The 20,007-nt window shown below is 45.1% G+C and overlaps 1 protein-coding gene across 2 annotated transcripts in view; it reads left to right on the forward strand.

The window, feature by feature from the left end:
• The window catches only part of LanA (laminin subunit alpha), a 139,232-nt gene that overhangs the window by 30,702 nt on the left and 88,523 nt on the right, over positions 1–20,007 (forward strand). For both annotated transcript variants that reach the window (XM_075669831.1, XM_075669832.1), the window contains 6 exons: positions 3,322–3,456; positions 7,566–7,730; positions 11,954–12,112; positions 13,728–13,984; positions 18,974–19,097; positions 19,506–19,657. In XM_075669831.1, the coding sequence (XP_075525946.1) occupies positions 3,322–3,456; positions 7,566–7,730; positions 11,954–12,112; positions 13,728–13,984; positions 18,974–19,097; positions 19,506–19,657 (992 nt within the window). The remainder of the gene's footprint in view (positions 1–3,321; positions 3,457–7,565; positions 7,731–11,953; positions 12,113–13,727; positions 13,985–18,973; positions 19,098–19,505; positions 19,658–20,007) is intronic.

A 20,007-nucleotide genomic window follows, 5' to 3' on the forward strand; every position in this document is an offset into this window, starting at 1 on the left:
AGTTTCTTGGCTTGCTTCCCTGGTGTTGTCCAAATATTTGCGTGATGATTTTCTGGTTCGCTTCCTCCATTTTGTGTCGACATTTCTCATGCACAAGTAATTGAAAACTTTCCTTGCCCACCGTTTTCCTGCCATTTCTCTCAATCGCTCCTTGAATTCTATCTTGCTGCTAGCTTCCCTGCCCATGAATGAGGTCCATCCCATGTCATCCTGCACCCCCTGATTTGGTGTATTTCCGTGTGCTCCCAAAACAAGCCTACCTGCCCCTCGTTGCTTAAGTTCCTACCTTGCTCAAACCTCTGATCTCATGCACAGGACCACATTGCCGAAAGTCAGACTAGGAACCATCATCCCTTTCCAAATCCCTCTCACCACCTCGTACCTATTGTAATTCCACAGTGCCTTATTTTTCATCACAGCTGCATTCCTGCTACCTTTAGTCATTACGTATTTTTCATGTTCCAATAGGTAGTCAGCCCCATTGTTTATTCACACGCCAAGATATTTGTACTTATCCACTGCCTCCAGCTCTCCATACTGATTATCATTAAGAATCATGACTGCTGATTTTTTTTTACTAAACTTTAAACCTAACGTGTCTCCCTCTTTACCGCAAATCTCCATCAATCCCTGCAAATCTTCCTTGTCTGCCATAAGTACCATGTCATCCGCACACATCAGTCCTGGTAATGACTGTTCAATCCATTCTTCTTGCTTGAAAAAAGAAATGTTGAAGCCAAGTCTACTCCTCTCCAATTTGCTCTCTGATCCTTATAGATACAGCATGAACAACAAAGGTGACAGAGGGCACCCCTGCTTAAGCCTCCACTGAATCTCTGTAGGCTAAGATACCTTTCTTTCCCATTTTATAAGCACCTTGTTACTTTTATAGATATCTTTAAAAGATTAGTTACTCCATCTTCCACCTCTAGTGTGCCCACTATGTCCCACAAATCCTCTTGGGTTACACTGTCATAGGCTCCCTTTATATCTAGAAGTGCTAGACATAGGGGCCTGTGTTCCTTTTCTGCTATTTCAATACACTGCATCAACAAGAACAGATTGTCCTCTAACCTCCTTTGTTTCCGGAACCCATTTTGTAATTCCCCGAGCATCTCCGCACCCTCCACCCATGCCTGCAGTCTGTCCTTTACGATCTGCATCACCTCCCTGTAAACCACTGACATCACTGTTATGGGCCGGTAGTTGTTTATGTTGGCTTTGTCCCCTTTTCCCTTATATATCATGTTCATCCTGCTTAGTCTCCACCCATCAGGGGCTTTACCATCCATTATCATTTTGCTCACTACCTCTCTTAATGTTTGCTTAGATTTTGGGCCCAATGTCTTTATTAACATAATTGGAATGCCATCAGTTCCTGTCGACGTGCTACTAGGAACCCTCTTCTCTGCCCTTTCCCACTCGCTTTTGTTCAAGCAGAACCACTGCACTAACCGGTCTATCCTTGTCTGATAGAGTACATGTAACATTTTGTTGTTCTTTAAATTTTTTCTGTCATCATTGTTCTTATATGTTCCATTGCCTTACCCCCTTCTAGCGGAACACCTTGAGCTGTAACTATAAACTTATGCTCTAGCCTAGTCTTATTATTTGAGGCGTTAAGATGTTTCCAAAATTTCTTAGCTGCTTTTCTATCCTTTTTGTTTACTTCTGACAACCATTGGGTTCCCTTTCTTCCAATCTTCTCATTGATCAAACAGGATGCTTCCCTTTTACTGTTTAAGAAGTTATCCCATTTTCTGTCTGCATCAGCTGCTCGATCACCCCTCTGCCTATGATATCTGCGTTCCCTGAATGCTTCCTGATGTTTCTCTATGCCATTCTTGACCTCCCCATCCCACCAGCTCTTGGATTTTCGTCTTCCTTTCCCTTTGGGCCTGACTCGTACCTTAGCAAGCTCTAGCTCAAATAGCTCTGTTAAACTTGTGTATGACCATTCTCTTTTAGTATCCTCAGAAATTACTTCCTCAATTTGTTGGGTTACTATTTCCAGCTGCTTTTCCGAGTAAAAAATCTCATCTGGTTGTTCATCTTGCCTCCTTCCTACTTTTGTGTCACTTCTAAAACTCAGCTTGATACGTTTGTGATCCCTACCCAGACTTCTGGAGCCATATTCATCTATGTTCATTACCCATAGCCTATCATGCATCCTATGTGACATTAGTGCATAATCTATCATCATCTGCAGGCTCCCTACCTCCCATGTTATGTGCCCATCACATTCCTCAGTACTGTTACATGCAACCAAATTATGCCTTTCACACAGAGGTAATTAGCGCCATCCATCAAGCTGGCGAGAAAGCAAATCTACTTCCCTCCCGCTCCTCTTGACCTCCCTCACAACTCCAGTGTATGGCGTGTGGCACCATTTGGATAGGGTTATATCTTAATGCCAAAAAACGTACACTCACCAAGAATAAAAGAAAAGTAAAGAACAGCTGTTTCGGGCACCGTATGGGTCCCTTGATCACATTGAAGATGTAAGCATGGGCGCGCATCTATTTATGGGTGAGGTGGCGCACCGTGCAGGTGTCCTGTTTATCGTGTGTCTAGTTGATTGGATGTAAAATGATTCTAAAAGCAAATGGGATTATATCTTGTGCATATAGCAAAAGTACATACCTCGAATCCTAGTATACCCTTTGCCAGTGTACCCAATTTTAGTCTTTATTACACACCAACTGCCTGTCCACAGACAAAAGGACAATTTGAATGGGGTTGCAGCCTGTGCCCTGCAAGTTGCGGGTGTGCATTGCCTGTTGCTTGCATGTAGCATTGTGCATTTGTAGCAAGGTACCCATAGTCTGCTGGTGAACATGCAGTACTATTGTCCATTGGGACATTTGAATTCCCTGTGCTATGATATGCAGTAATTCTAGCTACTTGACTAGCAGACACTGAGTGCATGCTGAAAATGAAAGGCTGGGCAAAGGCAAAGAAAGCCAACTGGCACAGACGGAGCTTGTGGCCTCATCTAGGGTGCCTTCATAGAAGCTCAGCTTGTATGTTGTGGGTGTGTGGTAACTTCATTCGACCTGCTCAACTGAGCACTACAGAAGCAACTTCTTTGCTTAAGGAGTATGGCATTTGAAATGGGCTGCTAGTTGGCAAACCTTCAAGTGGTCACCACATGTTCTTGCTTTGATGACGAAGTTGCAGTCACTGATCAAGTCAAGGTGAAAAACACAGATTCTTCAGAGCCCGTACGGGTTCCTTGATCACACCAGTCTATATCATCATGTTACCTGCACCAGACAAACTTTCGTCGTGTTCTTGACTCTGTTCTTGCTTTTCTTCCAGCTTGCGAGTGTGACACTTATGGTGCTGTTGGTATCTCCTGTGGCAACGATGGTACATGCTTCTGCAAGTCAAACTTTGATGGAGAGAAATGCAACAGCTGCAAGAAGGGCTTCTACAACTACCCGCTCTGTGAAGGTACAGATCCCTGCTGTTTTCTTTATTCCAACAGAAGAAGCTCTCCTTCACTTTTTCAGTTGCATAATTACATTGTGGTTTATATTGTTAAAATGAACATACCCAAGCAACCACGGATATCCATCGGATGTCCTATGGATATCCATTTCCGATATAACAGGTGTCCAATGGACGACCGCAAATCTCCCAACAGACAGCCATCGGCCTTCCGATGGATATTGAAAAAAAAAAACTTGTACCTCCATCGGACATCCCAAATGGGATCCTGTGGTGGACGTATTTCAGACGGTATGTCTGTCGTGTATATATAGATGTGTGTGTGCACACGCACACACACACACATCTTGAAGCAGCGATAGTGGAATGCATTCAAGCACCCAACCAATGTTATATAACAACCGGTCGGGTGCTTCAATGCATTTGACTGTCACCGCTCTGCTGCAAATAAACAATAAACATGGGCCCACACCAGATTCAAAATGCAATAAATCTTATGTCATATGCCACCTTATGTCATAAGTCCATAAAGCACACTTGAATACTGTTCATAGCAACAAATATACACGCTGATAAAAAGAAAACTTGCAGATCTAGATGTCATGACTGAATTTAGGACAGCACGAAGACATAAAAAAACAAAAATAGAAACTCCTTTCAGCATTTTCTAACAAATGTGGGAAATACAATACAACTAAATGAAGTCTCGTGTGATTATACAATACTTATTTTACTTTTTCGTACTGTCAAACCTTACAAGGATTCATTATAGGCACATGCTTTATAATAAAAAAAATAATCTCACAAGCAAGAATAAATGTAGAGCAGAAATCACAAAGTACACTACCATGCTTACTGGAAGTGTAAGCATCAAGGCTTAGGCTAGACAAAAGACAGCAAAAAAGGTGGGACAAAAACAAACACTGTCTTCATCCTTCCTTCTGTGCCGTCGTCTGTCTCATTTTGTGCTGATTAAACAAAATTACTTAATACAGACATAAACAACAGTCTAACAGAATAATGTAAGATAGCATTAAAACACAATTATGTATATGTCAGAAATAGAATGCATTTTGAAAGATATGAAAAACATAAAATGTGACGCACCTGCAAACTCATTGTTATGGAAAGGTTTAACTCAGAAAGCACTGCCATTTTTGCTGGTTCGAGGAATTTGTGTATTGTTGAACAATAATTAAAATTTATTATTATGCATACAAGGAGCATATTTTTTCACTCAGAAGCTTAGTAAGAAAAAAATTAAGTGCATGACACTTGGACCTGCGAACCTTAGAGCTTTGGCTACAAGAAAGATATAGCATGACAGCCATTACACCTATACATAATTGGATGCAGAAATGTCCACCACGAATGTATGTTAATAACAGTATCGCCAGTAGTTGCACTTAGCGACCACAGAATGGTGAATTATTCTTACCTCCTTAAACATAAATTCATTCAATTTAACCCTTTCAGGGTCTACTTTTTTTGCCATATGCTATCGCCCAGGGTCGATTTTCTTTATTGCAGATTTAAATTCTTCAGAGGGACCTATTTCGAAAAAAATTTACCGTAATTTTTCTAGGGTGACCGTAAAGCGAGAAAAAAATCCTTTGTGTTGGTATGTATGTACTGTTTATTCTTAAATAACAACAATAAAAAATGGAAATAAACTTATAAGAATTAAAAATTTGATGCATTGTTATACACATAGTTGAAGGCTCAGAAAATGCACACACGAGCATATTTCACAAGTCTCAAATGTTTCTGCTCTTACACTAATATTTACGTCCACAGCGTAATCGAACTGCGTAGGTGAGCGCACTCAAGAAAACTGTATGGTTGTGTGGCCATCAAAAAAGCAAAACGTGTGACAAGCTTCTGCTAATCTTCATCTTATTGCCAACCAAAAGCAATCAGGTTTCGCGAGTCTCCAAAAAAAGAAAACGAAACACATGCATGGCGGCATCTTTTGTATGTGTACCCCTGTGAACAATAAACTAGCGAGTAACAGGCGGTTGCCCTTTGAACGATTAATAACAAGATAGCCATCAGTTTTGCAAGTCATCCTCATCATCATCAGCCTGGTTACGCCCACTGCAGGGCAAAGGCCTCTCCCATACTTCTCCAACTACCCCGGTCATGTACTAATTATGGCCATGTTGTTCCTGCAAACTTCTTAATCTCATCCGCCCACCTAACTTTCTGCTGCCCCCTGCTACGCTTCCCTTCCCTTGGAATCCAGTCCATAACCCTTAATGACCATCGGTTAGCTTCAAGTTTTGCAAGTGCAAGAAGCCAAAACCGCCGATGGAACAAAACACAAACTAACCGCCGCCCACCTGTACGCGTGCCAGTGCGCGAGTGGTAGTATATAGATTCACCGAAGCAAACAAACTAGCTCTAAGACATACCATGCAACAAAAACCGAGAGAGGGAGGCGGGAGAAAAAAATTCTGTGTATTCCAACATAGTGACAGCACATGCCAGGAAAGACAAAGTTAGGAAATTGGCGCACTTTTTAAATGTACAGATGGTGCCGTAAATATATGGCATCGACCATTCTGGACTCGTTAGTGGTGCCGTATATTTACGTCATTGACCCTGGAAGGGTTGACGCTATAAGGATCTTTAATACCCGCTGCGCTAGAGAGTGGCTACATCATTTTGCCTCTGAGCCCGAGGTAGGAGGTCACTTCGTGTTACAATCAGCGGCATTAACTTCTGAGGTAGCCTCTGTACAGCGGCAAACATCGCAAGGCACATAAACGTTCGCGTGGATAGGATGACAGATGACAGTATATGTCAACACATATGTGCGACGTACATGCACTGCTGCACCATTCTGGACTTGTGATTTCTCAAGACGTTGACTGCTGGCTGCCGGCGCTAGATCCTAAGTCCTCAAATGTGGCCTTAATTTGCAGTGACGCTTTCTTTCGCATGTATGGCTCTCCCCTCAATTTAGAGCTTGTTGGCACCTGTGAACAAAACATGTTCTGATACTGTAATGGCTCAAATAGAGATAGATGTAGCTGTCACACCTCAATAGCTGAGCAGGTGACTTCGGGCAGGCTGTCAAGAATGCAAACAAACCAACAGTGCACCGGCACTTCGCCACCATTAAAACCATTAAAACGACGGAACAATGGCTATACCTTGGATTGGGTTGCTGCAGGACACTGTTGTGAAACAGCACGCATTGCCAAGGCTTTATGACACATAAATGTGCATAAAAAAGTTTTGTTGAAACATTTTCATTATATATTAAATTAGGCAGTGGAATAACTACTGGTTTTGGCGATAAGTGGTGTCTGAAAACCAAACATCTATGCCGTGTTTCTGGCTCCTGAAATTGCTTCTGCTGAATTCAAATAGCAGCATAGCCTTACCACTCACTACATGTCATCTATGATGTATTTTTTGCTTCTGTAATCGTTCACGCAGCCAAAAAGGCCTAGCCTTTGAGATCTCTTACGCTTTAACTGTTGTCTTAAGTTTCAAAGATGCGTCAGCTACCCGTTTTGCCGTGCAAAACTAACTCAGATTATGTGTTCAATAGAGTGCAGAAACATGTAAATGTAAAATGAATTACGAACCTTTAGAATTTCCGACTATACTTTTTCATATTAGGACGTTGATCAATGCCTTAACTTATGTACTAGGCATGCCCATTTATGTACAGCCAGGGGATGTTCAAAAGAGGATGTCCCCTGGACAACTGAATGGGACATGGACATTTCTTGTACGTCCTATGGACGTCCATGAGGGATATTTAGATGGATGGGCATTCGGACTTGTGGCAGACGTCCCATGGATATCCGTGGTTGCTTCGGTATGAGTGTTCCTTTTGTGTAAATTGCCGTGCCATCGAGTAACTTGTAGTGTACTTTCTGCAATGTTGAATTGTGGGAGTTTGTCATGTCTGAAATGCTGAGAAAGAACTGAGCAGTAACAAAAGTATTTTGCACGAGAGAACCTTTTGTGATGTTTGATGTATATATGAACGTGTTCATTGTTCAGGTTTAATTTGCCAACATTGTGTTGCTTAGCTGAATTCACTGCACACATCGCCTACTTGCATGTATCTTTCAATGCTATTTTTTAACCAGGCTGCAACTGCAACCCTGCTGGCATTCTGCCTACATTTGGTGGATGTGGCAGCCTGACCAGTGGAGAGCTGTGCGAATGCAAGGAACGTGTCACGGGTCGAATCTGTGACCAGTGCCGCCCACTCTTTTGGAGCCTCAAGCCCGCTAATCCTCAAGGCTGTGAAGGTTTGGACATCTTTTTTGTTCTTGCCTATTGGTGGCCATATGGGTGCACACAGCACAGTGCTGTGGCTTGTATGTCGTTGTGGACAGACAAATGGAGAGTACAAAGTTGAACACATCATATGGGTAGTAACTCGAGAGAGTGATTTTGCACTGCTGAGTATTTGATTGCTAAAGATAATCAGGGCCGAAAACTAAGTGTACAAGTCAAAATCATGATGACACCACACGAGACGGCAGAAGTAAAAATGAACAAGTGTATATTCTGGTTAGTTCTAAATTGTTCGAACTTTACTTGTTTACCCAGTCAAAAGAAAAAACATTGAGTCCAGTTAGATTTTTGAGTGGGACTCAACTGATTCGAACTGGACATCATAGGAGGGCCAAATTCCAATTGGGCATCATGAGAAGTGCAATTTATCCCAACTGGACCCAAATGGACGCCAGTAGATGAGTAATCTCATGAAACAACAAAATAGTTTATATTAATAACAGCAGAATTATAATGTTAGTTTTCAAGTAAAATATATTTGTACTTTGGTGTGATCAACGGAAAGAAGCATTTAGCTTTCTGTCAAGTTAAAAATCTATCTGGAAATTTTATCAATTTCTCATGAACCACTGGCACCACTTGGTCAACCAAATATTGTTTATATATAGCACCTGACATCTCTCTCTCTCATATATGGGGAAGTGGTGAATGTTGGTTATGTCAGTGAAGAGAATTGCCGTAGTGTGTTGATGCATGAGTATACATGCTTCTTGATAAGATTTTAGGTGTGTCGCTGTCATGTGAAGGTAAGGGCTCAATGTTTTTTTTTTCCTTTTCTCTGTTTTTCATGCTGGTCCCAACAAGTTGAATTCAGAGACCAGTTGGGTCTAATTGTGTTCAAAAAACCAGTTGGCCCAATTCTACCTGTTGGATTTTTCCAATGGGTGAACAAAAACACAATTGTAAATATCCAATTGGTTTTTTTTTAGAACTGAGGTTGAACAGCACGATAAAACAAGGACACGAGGAATCAAATACCACAGACAAGCACTGTCTGTGGTATTTGTTTCCTTGTGTCCTTGTTTTATTCGTGCTATCAACCTCAGTTCTAAATATGAACCAACTAGCCCTCATTAGGAGTTTACTAATCCAATAGGTTCTAATTAAAAATTTCCATTTAGCTTTAGCAATTCTTTTTTTTTTTTTTTTGACTGGGCATGACAGAACAAATTGAGTTAATTGATCTCCATTCAGGTTTCCCTGTAGAAAACAGTCTGGGTGAACTGGCCCATAAGGAAATGAGTGCTTTGCTGCAGTTGATGTGGTTGAAATACTTAAGTATGATACTATGTTCAAATTACAGACTGGTCTGTTTGATGGTGAGTTCTATTAATTGGAGCAACTGACAGATATCAATGCTGTCTTGAATTAAAAGTCACTGCAATGCTTCAATATTTACCTTTACTCAACAGTGTCATGATACAGAGTTGGTTCGAGAGAAATAACACTGGGAAGCAAAAATATATTGCTGGTTCTTTAATAATTTTGTGAAGGAATATGAATTATGGTCTGGTAAACAAAAGCTTGAGTGGGAGAATTTGATTTGTTAACACTGTGTGCTTTGCTTTATCTGTGAAAGTGTTACACAGGGCACTGGGTATTCTCAAAGCTCTTCCCCATCTTGAAAGTGTCATGTGATAGATGGCTGCTATAGCTGTTACGTGAGCAACCTCTAGGTGGCGCCACCACACCGTGGTGCAATCCCTTCTCAACGACCCGCTCCCGGGCCTCTCGTCAAGCAGACGAGGCCATGCGGCCCCCGAAGCAAGATGCTTTGGCAGCATAACCTCAATAAACGTGTCTCTTTGAAAGCCTGTGTCTTCCTTATGCGCAGTCAACGTGGTGTCAGAAGTGGAAGACTGAAACTGTTGATGCGACCAGTTAGTGAAGCAACCAAGCAGCTTGGACAGGCTACCGCCACCACCGAAATTCGAAGCCGGCAGCAATGTCGCAGAACAATGGCGTATGTTCAAACAAGCCTGCAGAGGCAACCACAGAGGTCAACAAAGGGAAGCACCCACCAGTGAGGAGAACAGTGCGAACATGCAATTATTGTGGAGGAAGTCATGAAACCTCGAGGAACGCATGTCTGACATGGAAGCAAACATGTAACAACTGCAAAAAGCTCAACCACTTCGCAAGTGTGTGCAGGAACAGTAAGATTGTCACCAGCTTGAAACCTCAAGATGATGATTCTGATGCTATACTTATGGTTCTAAATGGCACAGCAAACCCATTGTTCACGACATTAGATGTCAATGGAATAAAAATGAATTTTCAGGTTGACAGTGGAGCTGCAGTCAACATCATCTTACAGAAGAGCGTCACATCACACCAGATAAAGCCGACATCGACAAGTCTGTGAATGTGGAATGGTGCAAAGGTGATACCGATAGGCAAAACAAACTTGGGTGTGATTGCTCCAGATGGACACAAGAATGCTGCAGAGTTCATCGTTGTGTGAGATGACCTCACACCACTTATAGGACGTCAGACAGCTGAGGCCACGGGACTCATTATGGTGGACTATAATCTCGTTGCCAGTGTCTGTGAGGAACACACAAAAGGCTTGACGAATTGCATCTTCCGCAAGTACCCCACTGTATTTGAACAATGCTTAGGCTCGCTGCCTGGGAAAGTACATCTTGTAACCAAACCGTCAGTTTGTCCAAGAGCATTCACAAACTTCCACATCCCTGTCAGCATCAAACCACAACTCGAAAAAATACTCAGGCACATGGAGCAACATGGAATAATCGAGCGTGTCAATGATTCTACTCCATGGGTCAGCCGAATGGTCATCGTCACGTAGAAAAATGGCGAAATCAGGATCTGCATCGATCCACAAGCCCTGAACAATGCTCTGGAACGCAAACGACACCCGCTACCTGATCTGGATGACATTTTGCCAGAGGTTGCAAAGGCCAAGATCTTCTCAAAGTTCGACCTACGCGACGGACACTGGCAGTGCATCCTGCATAAAAAATCTAGTCTCCTAACTACATTCCAGACACCAATTTGACTATTATAGCAATTTATGGGAGGTTGACCAGCTGAACTTCTTGACACCTGCTTGTGTTATCCACAAGTAGAAGGCACATTTTGCAAGACACAGTGTGCCAGTAGTTCTTGTCACGGACAATGGCCCTCAGTTTTCCTGTGAAGCTTTCAGTAACTTTACCACAGAGCGGAACTTTGAACACTCGACATCAAGTGCAGGATACCCAAGATCAAACGGCATGGCTGAATCAGCAGTGAAGACTGTCAAAATGCTTCTCAAGAAGGCTGAGGAGAGTGACAGTGACATGCAACTTGCACTTCTCAACCACAACAACACTCCCCAGCAACATATCAATGCCAGTCCTGTGCAACTCCTCATTGGTGGAAGAATGCGAACACTTTTTTCCCGCGACAGCCGCATTGCTGGAACCAAAGGTTATAAATGCAAAGTCTCTCTTGGATTTTCAGAAATGTGCCATGACACTGCACCATGACAAGCATGCAAAGATATACACTCGTTGAGGAAATGACAAAATGTCACAGTCTCTGCCCGTGCTGATAGAACATGATCAAGAAGTACTCTGATGAAACAGTGTGGTATTCGATCATACAAGGTGCAAGTAGGCGACAGCACTCTAAGACACAAGAGAGTGCACATTTAGGAAGTTCTTCAACTGTGCCTTTGTGGTAATGCACCCACTAGTCCACAGTCAACAGCCGCAGTCAACAGCCTGAAACACCCGAACCACCCGAGGCCAGAGACTGCATGGAGCAAGCAACTAAGGTGACAACACCGCTTACGAGAATGTGCAAGTTGCAACGGCAGGCAGACCCAGCATCAACTCCAGTGCGTCCAAGGTGGGTCGCCACTCTGCCAAAGAGGTTCATTGACTTCATAGTCTATAACACCAAATTTCAACCACAGGAGGATGTTACATGAGCAACCTCTAGATGGCACCACCACACTGTGGCACAATCCCTCCTCAACGACCCGCTCCCAGGCCTCTCATCAAGCAGACTAGGCCTCGCACCCCCGAAGCAAGACGCTTATGGCGGCATAATCTCAATAAACGTGTCTCTTTGAAATCCTGTGTCTTTTATACGAGCAATCAACAATAGCTTCTAAAGAGTGGAGGCCAGAAGTGCTGTTGAGAGCACTGATGTTTTGTTGCAGAGTGCGAGTGTCACATTCCTGGCACTGTCGGTGGCCTTGGAGTATGTGATGGACAGAGTGGTCAGTGCCTGTGCAAGCCCAATGTAGGACAGCGACAGTGCACAACTTGCCTGGATGGCACTTTTATGCTGCGGGAGGACAACCTACTAGGATGCCAAGGTAGGTTAGCACTTTGTATTGTCTTGTACCATCATTGCTCATAAGGAAACATTACAGCTGCCTTTTGCAGGAGACCTTGAGGGTTGCTCCATGTGTCACTATTTCTGTGCAAGGATGGCATTCATGAATAATATACTCGTCTGTAATAGTGCGAGCACAGTAGTATGTTTTGATGTGGAGTGACTTGAAGTAAAATTCTGCCGCATATAATGATATTTTACACAAACAGTGCACGCATAACTTATGGGGTACGCTGTACCTGTGGCTAAAGCGAAAGGCAAGCTCGGTTTTAGTCACACTCAGTCGCCGTACAACACATCCACAACCTGTAGTGAAAACAAATTGCAATTATGGAGGTTTGGGCAAAGAAGGCAAAACAAGTGGCATACACTCAAATAATGCTTATTGTCAAGTGCAAAGGTAATAAGCAGTAGGTGGAGGGACGTCTGCTACATAAATGATAGTAGTGAAGGGTTCAGTTCAGGTCCTGTCGCATGTGGTCAAAGGCAATGATAAAGTGTGAGCATCATCACCTTGTCTTGACGCTACGGCTGTTGTCAAACAAACCCGCTAAATCCATAACCACCACAGACCATCTGTTGGTGCCGTGGCACAAGCGCCTTCCCCAGAATTAAAAAAAAATACAATAAGGTGCATTGAAGTTAACCGTAGCTACAAGCTCTTGGCGCTTTCCGCCAGGTGCACCACACCTGTAGCGGAAAGGTAGTCAAGTAACCAGTGTGTTGGTTGGAAAAAAAAATTTTGTAGGGCAGCTTACTTCACAAATTTTGCTAGTAGTTCATTTGCACTCCTTTTCACCAGCCCAGAGGGGGGCAGTTACCCTCCCCCTGCCCCTACTGTGTGCATGCCTAAGGTCACAGCATACAAATGTGTGTCATCATGGTCAGAGGAAAAAATAAGCATGCTTGCTTATATACGCATGAGCATTTTCTTTACGCTGTGAGTTTAATTTAATGTTTTATTTTATACAGTGGACAGTGTTAAATAGCATGGATTGAGAAATGCATTCACAGCATCGCAATAATGCCTTATTGCAACACAGAAAAAAACCTGCTGCTGCTTTTATTCCCACTCCTGTGGCCAGCAGGTGGGCTAGGGTGGCATTATATAATCGGGGTTTCCAATCCCATTCTTGGTTCTGCTAGACACAGCTGCAATCGTGTCTACATGCAATACACAACAGACAGTGGTGCAACAAAATTGCGCTTGAAGTAAATTAATCAAATTTTGCTGGTATGTTCCACCGACAGATATAGAAAACAATGCAAATGGCACTAAATCATTGAGAGTAGAATGCCAGAGTTCATTATTTTGATACCAAACTAGGTTTTGCAAATAGAGTGTTCGAGCCTGATATATGTGCCTTGGTAAACAATCCATGGCACAGTTTGAATCATAGTCGCAGGTTACAGATAGTGTACTGATGAGTAGTACGGCTTCTTGCTTGTTATCATTGTGCCTTTTTTATGTGAGAATCAGGTTTTGACTCAGCTAAGCAAACTGGCTGTGGCGCTGTTGAAAACACCTTGATGAGTAGCCTTGCACTGGCAGTTAGTTGAGCAGTGGCTTCACTGTTTGCATGCATGCTTTTCAGACTGTGGCTGTGATGTGGGTGGATCAGTAGGCAGCACATGTGATCAGCGGAACGGACAGTGTCCTTGTCGTCCACGGATTACCGGGCGTCGTTGCTCAGAGCCTTTGCAGGCGCACTACTTCCCCACATTGCACCAGCACAAGTATGAGGTTGAAGATGGTCACACACCAAGCGGGGTCAATGCTCGCTTCGACTTTGACGAGGCGCTCTTCCCAGGATTCTCATGGCGAGGCTATGCCATCTTCTCTAACATCCAGGTGAGGTAATATCCAGGTGACTTGAAGTTTTCATTGTACTATGTCAGTAGACATGGTGTTAAAAAGTACAATAAAGTGTGTGGGATCTCTCCTCCCATGCTCTTGGGACAAAGGAACGACCACACAGTAGTGCAAACAATCGCAAGGGCATGTATTGTACCTTTCATAGATCAATGCCTGCTAGCCGAGTTGCTATCCACAAAACATGCCGATGGGCGCGCGACAAGTCTAGAAGTCCGACTCACCGCGACCGGAAAACGACCAAATATGTTCGCCCCATGCTGGATCCCAACGCCTGGTCGTTCGCGCGCACTGTCACGCGAATGGTGGCGCATTCCAAGGCGGCCACGCGAGGCGGTCTCGCAGAAGCATGGGTCGGCGGCGCGCGGCATGTCCACGCTGTTCGCCGACCCGCCGGGGAAGCGACCGCCCGTCCTCCCCTGCGCCCCCAAGTAACCCTGCCGTGAGGCGGCGTTAGCAACGCAACACTCGCGCCACCTCTCGCACTGCGCCCCAACCACATCGACCGTCGCGGGCATCACGCAGGCCACGCGGGGAAGCCGGATTACAGAAGACGCGCCATGCGGGAAAAACATATCAGGGGACGCGCGAGAGTCGCGCATCCCCACATCCCCCCAACCTTATATCACCACATATTCCGGCGAGACATGTGACACGGTCTAACGTCAAACTGTGCTTCGCGAACAAGGTAGAACATTAAACAGTGGCCGCGCCGAGGAAATATCCACGCTGTCCATAGCATGCGAGCCGACATTGTCCTTGGGTGCACCGCTGGCGTCCGCCGGTCACAGCGGCAGCTTTGCAGACTCGGCGGCACGATTCCAGGCCAGGACTCCGGAAACGACGACGCAGTAGTCGGAACGAGCAAGCGTCGCTCGCGCCGACGCGCCCTGCTGGCGAGAGCCGCAGTAGCTGTCGGTGACCGCCGGCTCTTTTGTCCGCCGCCAAGGGTTGTGAGCTGGATACAGGAGGCCGCCGAAGTCGCTGCGCCGAACTGACCACAGCATCACCATCGCCCGGGGTGACTCGATCGTAGTCCGGGGCAGCAGCGCAGACGATGTGCAGGTGACAGCAAGCCAGGGGTGACTCCAATCACGCTGCGCACATTCAACACACTCGGCAAACACTAAAGTAGTGCAGGGGAGAGGAATTATGCATGCGCATCGCCCACGTGGTACGATGTTCAACTCGGCTAGCAAAATATCGGCAGCTACTCAGATGCTAAGTTCATGTGAACGAAGCTCGCTTCCTTGAGTCGAACGAGTAATTTCAGTTTGTGCGAGGCTAAATAGAATGAGGGAAGCAAATTGCAACACCTCAACGCCACGGTCCACCAGGTTGTGTCTCTCCACGTGCGACAGGCAGCTTCGTAAAGCCTTAGGCCTAAGGCGTCGCTACCCTGACAACAACCGGCATCCAAAAACATCACCCATACTGAGTGCAAAACAGGCAGCCGCGAGGAGACGTCAGCTCTGTGAGGTGGTCCTACTCCGCTCGGTGCACACAGCATCCGAGTTGACGGCGCCCATCGTCCCAGATGGTGTCGGAGCGCCCGGTGCCAGGCCGCAATACCAGTCAGCCCGTAGTGGCACCCGTGGCCCGCGGCCACCCGGCTCCCAGAGCCGCGACTTCATCCGAGTCAAAGAGATAGAAGAAGCTATTTACATAAGAAATTCGCACCACACACGAGGCTTCCGTACTCACTCGCTTCAGGCTTGGCAATGCTCCGCGGGCGCTAAGGCTCGCTCTCCCAGGATGCAGACCACGGGGCTCTCGTACAGACGAATGTCATTAAAAAAAAAAAAAAACTTGCGAAAAGGCTTACATGTTGACAAGTTCAAGCACACTACAGCCACCGTCGCCTCTCTCAAGAAAGCACGCCGCCAATGCTAGCGATCAAAATTCATGCTAGGCCTACGCTTCAGTTCAAACAAAGGTCTCGAACGAAGCAAAACTGTTAAAACTATCGTCCGATGCCCCAAGAGGCCCATGTTGGGCGCCAGATGCGGGGTCTCTCACACCCGTACTCTTGGGACAAAGGAACGACCACACAGTAGTGCAAACAATCGCAAGGGCATTTATTGCACCTTTCATAGATCAATGCCTGCTAGCCGAGTTGCTATCCACAAAACATGCCGATGGGCGCACGACAAGTCTAGAAGTCCGACTCACCGCGACCGGAAAACGAGCAAATATGTTCGCCCCATGCTGGATCCCAACGCCTGGTCGTTCGCGCGTACTGTCACGCGAATGGTGGCGCATTCCAAGGCGGCCACGCGAGGCAGTCTCGCAGAAGCATGGGTCGGCGGCGCGCGGCATGTCCACGCTGTTCGCCGACCCGCCGAGGAAGCGACCGCCACAGAACACCTATACAAACTTAGAGAAGGGAAACTGTACCTTCCACAGTGCTACGGAAATAAGCGTAGTGGTGGCGTCGTGAACTAAAGTATGTGACCACAGGTGGCGCTGTACAACAGGAAACGGAAACGGGGTTTTGCACAGTATGGTCGCTGTACCTACTGGGTTCTGGCTGCTGCGCATCGATCGTGCTCCCGCCAGTTAGGTTGCTGTGTGGCAAACGTAGCGCCTACATATGTATGTAGGCGCTACGTTTGCCACACAGCAACCAAACTGGCGGGAGCACGATCAAGGCGCAGCAGAATATATGTAGCGCTGAGTCATATCGAGTTAAGGCACACTCTGAACTGACTTTTAATTGCATCCCGAGCGGTTTTTCGTTTATTACGCCGCCGTTACCCCGAGTTGTGCCGCCGTGCTCCAGCTGTTGCATTTCGTGTAGGGCTACTGACAGAGTACGGTTTCCAGGTGGCACGATGGCCTCGACTGGAATAAACGCACACACCAAAGATTGAGTAAGCTTGAAAATATTTTATTTGCATTTTACAAGTACAACAAAAAGCACACGTCTACGGATCCACACAAATGCGGTTACATCGTCAAGAACGTAGTCAAGAAATGGCTCATTAATAAGGGTAGCACAAACGCACAAGAAAGAAGACCTAAGCTACAAAACGTACAGTCGGCTGCTAAACATAATAATTTCCCTGTCACCGTGTGTCACTTTTATACAGCATCTTCAGAGCACTACCAGGCCGGGTAATTTGGCGGAAAGAACGCAACAGCTTACGGCCATCAGCTGCCTCTTCCTTATGGGTGTCATAATTATCCTAATCTCCGCATCAACGTCGTGCAAGTCCGCATACAGGTATCTGTATCTGAACCATATGTGCCAGCTTAATACATGTGTAGTGAAATTATGATAACCACTGCGTCTTATCAAACGTATTGGTTTTGCAAATGCGCATTACAGCTGACGGAACGACATACTGTAAGTGAAGTACAAGAGAACAAGGACAAAAGGAGGATGCAACACTTGAAGAAGAAGTGAAGAATTAGTAGGCGTACAGCAAGCAAGCGATGACGGAGAACACACAATGATGCATCGGGTGTTCTGTGACATCGGTTTGCGTACTTACGGTGTTATGGAGATCAACGGCATAAAAACGTACCTTCAAGCGTATTCCGTCAACCTCCGCCGCATTCATTATGATAATCAATGCCTAAACAAAATGAGGCGCTATTTTTTGCCAAGAGTAGACCTCTTTACAGCAAGTCTGTGTAATGACTCGCAGACGAAACCAGCATGCTTTCGAAAATGTTTTACCACCGTAGTATTCGAACGCCAACGGCCAGGAAACACATCGATACCAATAGGCTGTCGACTGTCGATGGTTAATCAAGTACAAAAACCTTGACGCTATGACTAAAAAGCAGCTTCAACAATCAAATTTAAAAAAAATCAACTGCCTATTTGCCTGAGGTAAAAAAACATCTTTAGACACCTCGATTGTTCATGTCAATGATTTGTGTAAATTAAAAAATTCAGCATGTTCAGCGCCCCTAGCAGAGAAAGCACAAATTAAAGTATTCGACCAAATTACAGTAGCTTCACTTGCGCACTTACGCTGAAACGCGCCTCGATTGATTTTTCGCCCTCTGTGGCCATTTGTTGAACTTGAGAGTGTGCGGGGCCTGACCGCCCGCCCTCCCCTGTGCCCCCAAGTAACCCTGCCGTGAGGCGGCGTTAGCAACGCAACACTCGCGCCATCTCTCGCACTGCTCCCCAACCACATCGACCGCCGCGGGCATCACGCAGGCCACGCGGCGAAGCCGGATTACAGGAGACGCGCCATGCGGGAAAAACATATCAGGGGACGCGCGAGAGTCTCGCATCCCCACAAGTGTAATGAGTGCACCAGCTGGCTTATGACACACGGGTCACAGGATAAACTATACGTGGCAAAGAATAAAAATTCTGTGTGTCACATGCCAAATACCATGTGCCATGGTGTTTACTACATGGCTGCCATTTCTGTTCTTTCCCATGTGCATGACAAATGATTCTAGCTTCTCCCAAGTGGAATATCTTCTAAATGCATCCAAAGATTGTTTCACAAGTTCCTCTTGTTACCTATTGCGAAGCAAGTTGCGACTGTCTTTCTTTTTGGAAGTATCTTCTTGAGAGATTATTGACAATAATATATTAAAATTAGTGTGCATAATTTTCACTTGGAGCGCAGGCAGGTGAAATAAAAGATGCCGTTAATTTTTTCTTAGCACGATAACAGAACAAGCTGTCTTGTGGCAATTACGACTAGCTTATTTGGAGGAAATTTTTATGTTCCACGAATCAAAATGTAGATTTGTTTGGTTGTAGTCACACAGTGGTATGGCAAAATCTAATTTGACTCTGTCAGTAAAATGCCTCATTTCTCATCTAGTCAATCAAACAATCTTGCCTTTCTAGAAGACAAGAAAGGAAAAAACTTTTCCAAATTAACAAGTGGAATACACATGCCTTCTGCAGAGCTGAAACACACTGCAGCAGAATGCTTGCAGATATTATTATCGGGTGCCTGTTGTCAGCTGCATTGCTTCTCTTTTCAGAAAGAGATCCTGCTTGATCTACACATCCAGAAGCCAGGACTGTACCAGGTCATTGCACGTTATGTCAGCCTCAATGGTGACAATATGTACTCCAATATCACCTTCACTCCTGACTTTTATGGAGGTAAGTGCAGTGGTGCACAGTTGTGTGTAATTTGTCAATGATCATTTTGCAGTACAGTTTCTGGAGCGTGTTCCTTATAGGATTAAAAAAAAATCAATTGGACTGCAGCGACAGTTGAATTCCCTTAATTCAGTTACTGTGAACAGAAACCTTCAGTAAGTATCCAGATAATTTAAGCATAGCTCCCTGCCTGTACTTGGAAAAACCTCAACTCCCCAGGCTGAAAGAAAATCTGAGCATATTAAGAAAGTAGTTTGGACAGACAGACACCAGACAATGATATCAACCATGGTTGTTGGCTACTTCTAGCTCACTACTACTTGTCATTGGCACCATGATCGTATGAATTGTCGTTGATGATTTCCACACAAACTTGCTTGTCCTCTCTTGTTTCTGCGGCATCTGCAGAGACCAAGCAGAGTGAGATTCTCATCCTGCCACCCAGCAAGGAGCCGCACTTCCAGGCTGTCGTTGGCCCTGATGGTGTAACTGCACTGCCGTTTGTACTCAACCCTGGCCGCTGGACCCTGTCCATCAAGGCACAAAAGCCGGTGTTCATGGTATGTTGACATATCTGTAAATTACTCGTTGCTGCGCATGTTCCTTTTCATGAAGCATGTTCACTTTTCTTACTAAGTCATTGCCTCGTCTCTTCTGCTTCCTTCATATTTGAGCTACATTGACATGCCTGAGCACTGGTTATGAGCAAGTTGGGCAAGCTTCTTGCTCTTATGCTTTTTGCTTCTGCCTCCCTATGTTGTTCCAAAACAAGAGAGAAGTTCATGGCAGGATGGAGGCTTGAAGTGATGAACACTGGTAGAACAAGGAATGTCACTGGAACCAACATTTTGACAAGGGGACTTGTCCTCGTCCTCTTGTTCTTGTTGAAATGTTGGCTCCAGTGAAATTC

Source organism: Dermacentor variabilis, chromosome 9 (assembly GCF_050947875.1).
Source record: "Dermacentor variabilis isolate Ectoservices chromosome 9, ASM5094787v1, whole genome shotgun sequence".
Classification (NCBI taxonomy): Eukaryota; Metazoa; Arthropoda; class Arachnida; order Ixodida; family Ixodidae; genus Dermacentor; species Dermacentor variabilis.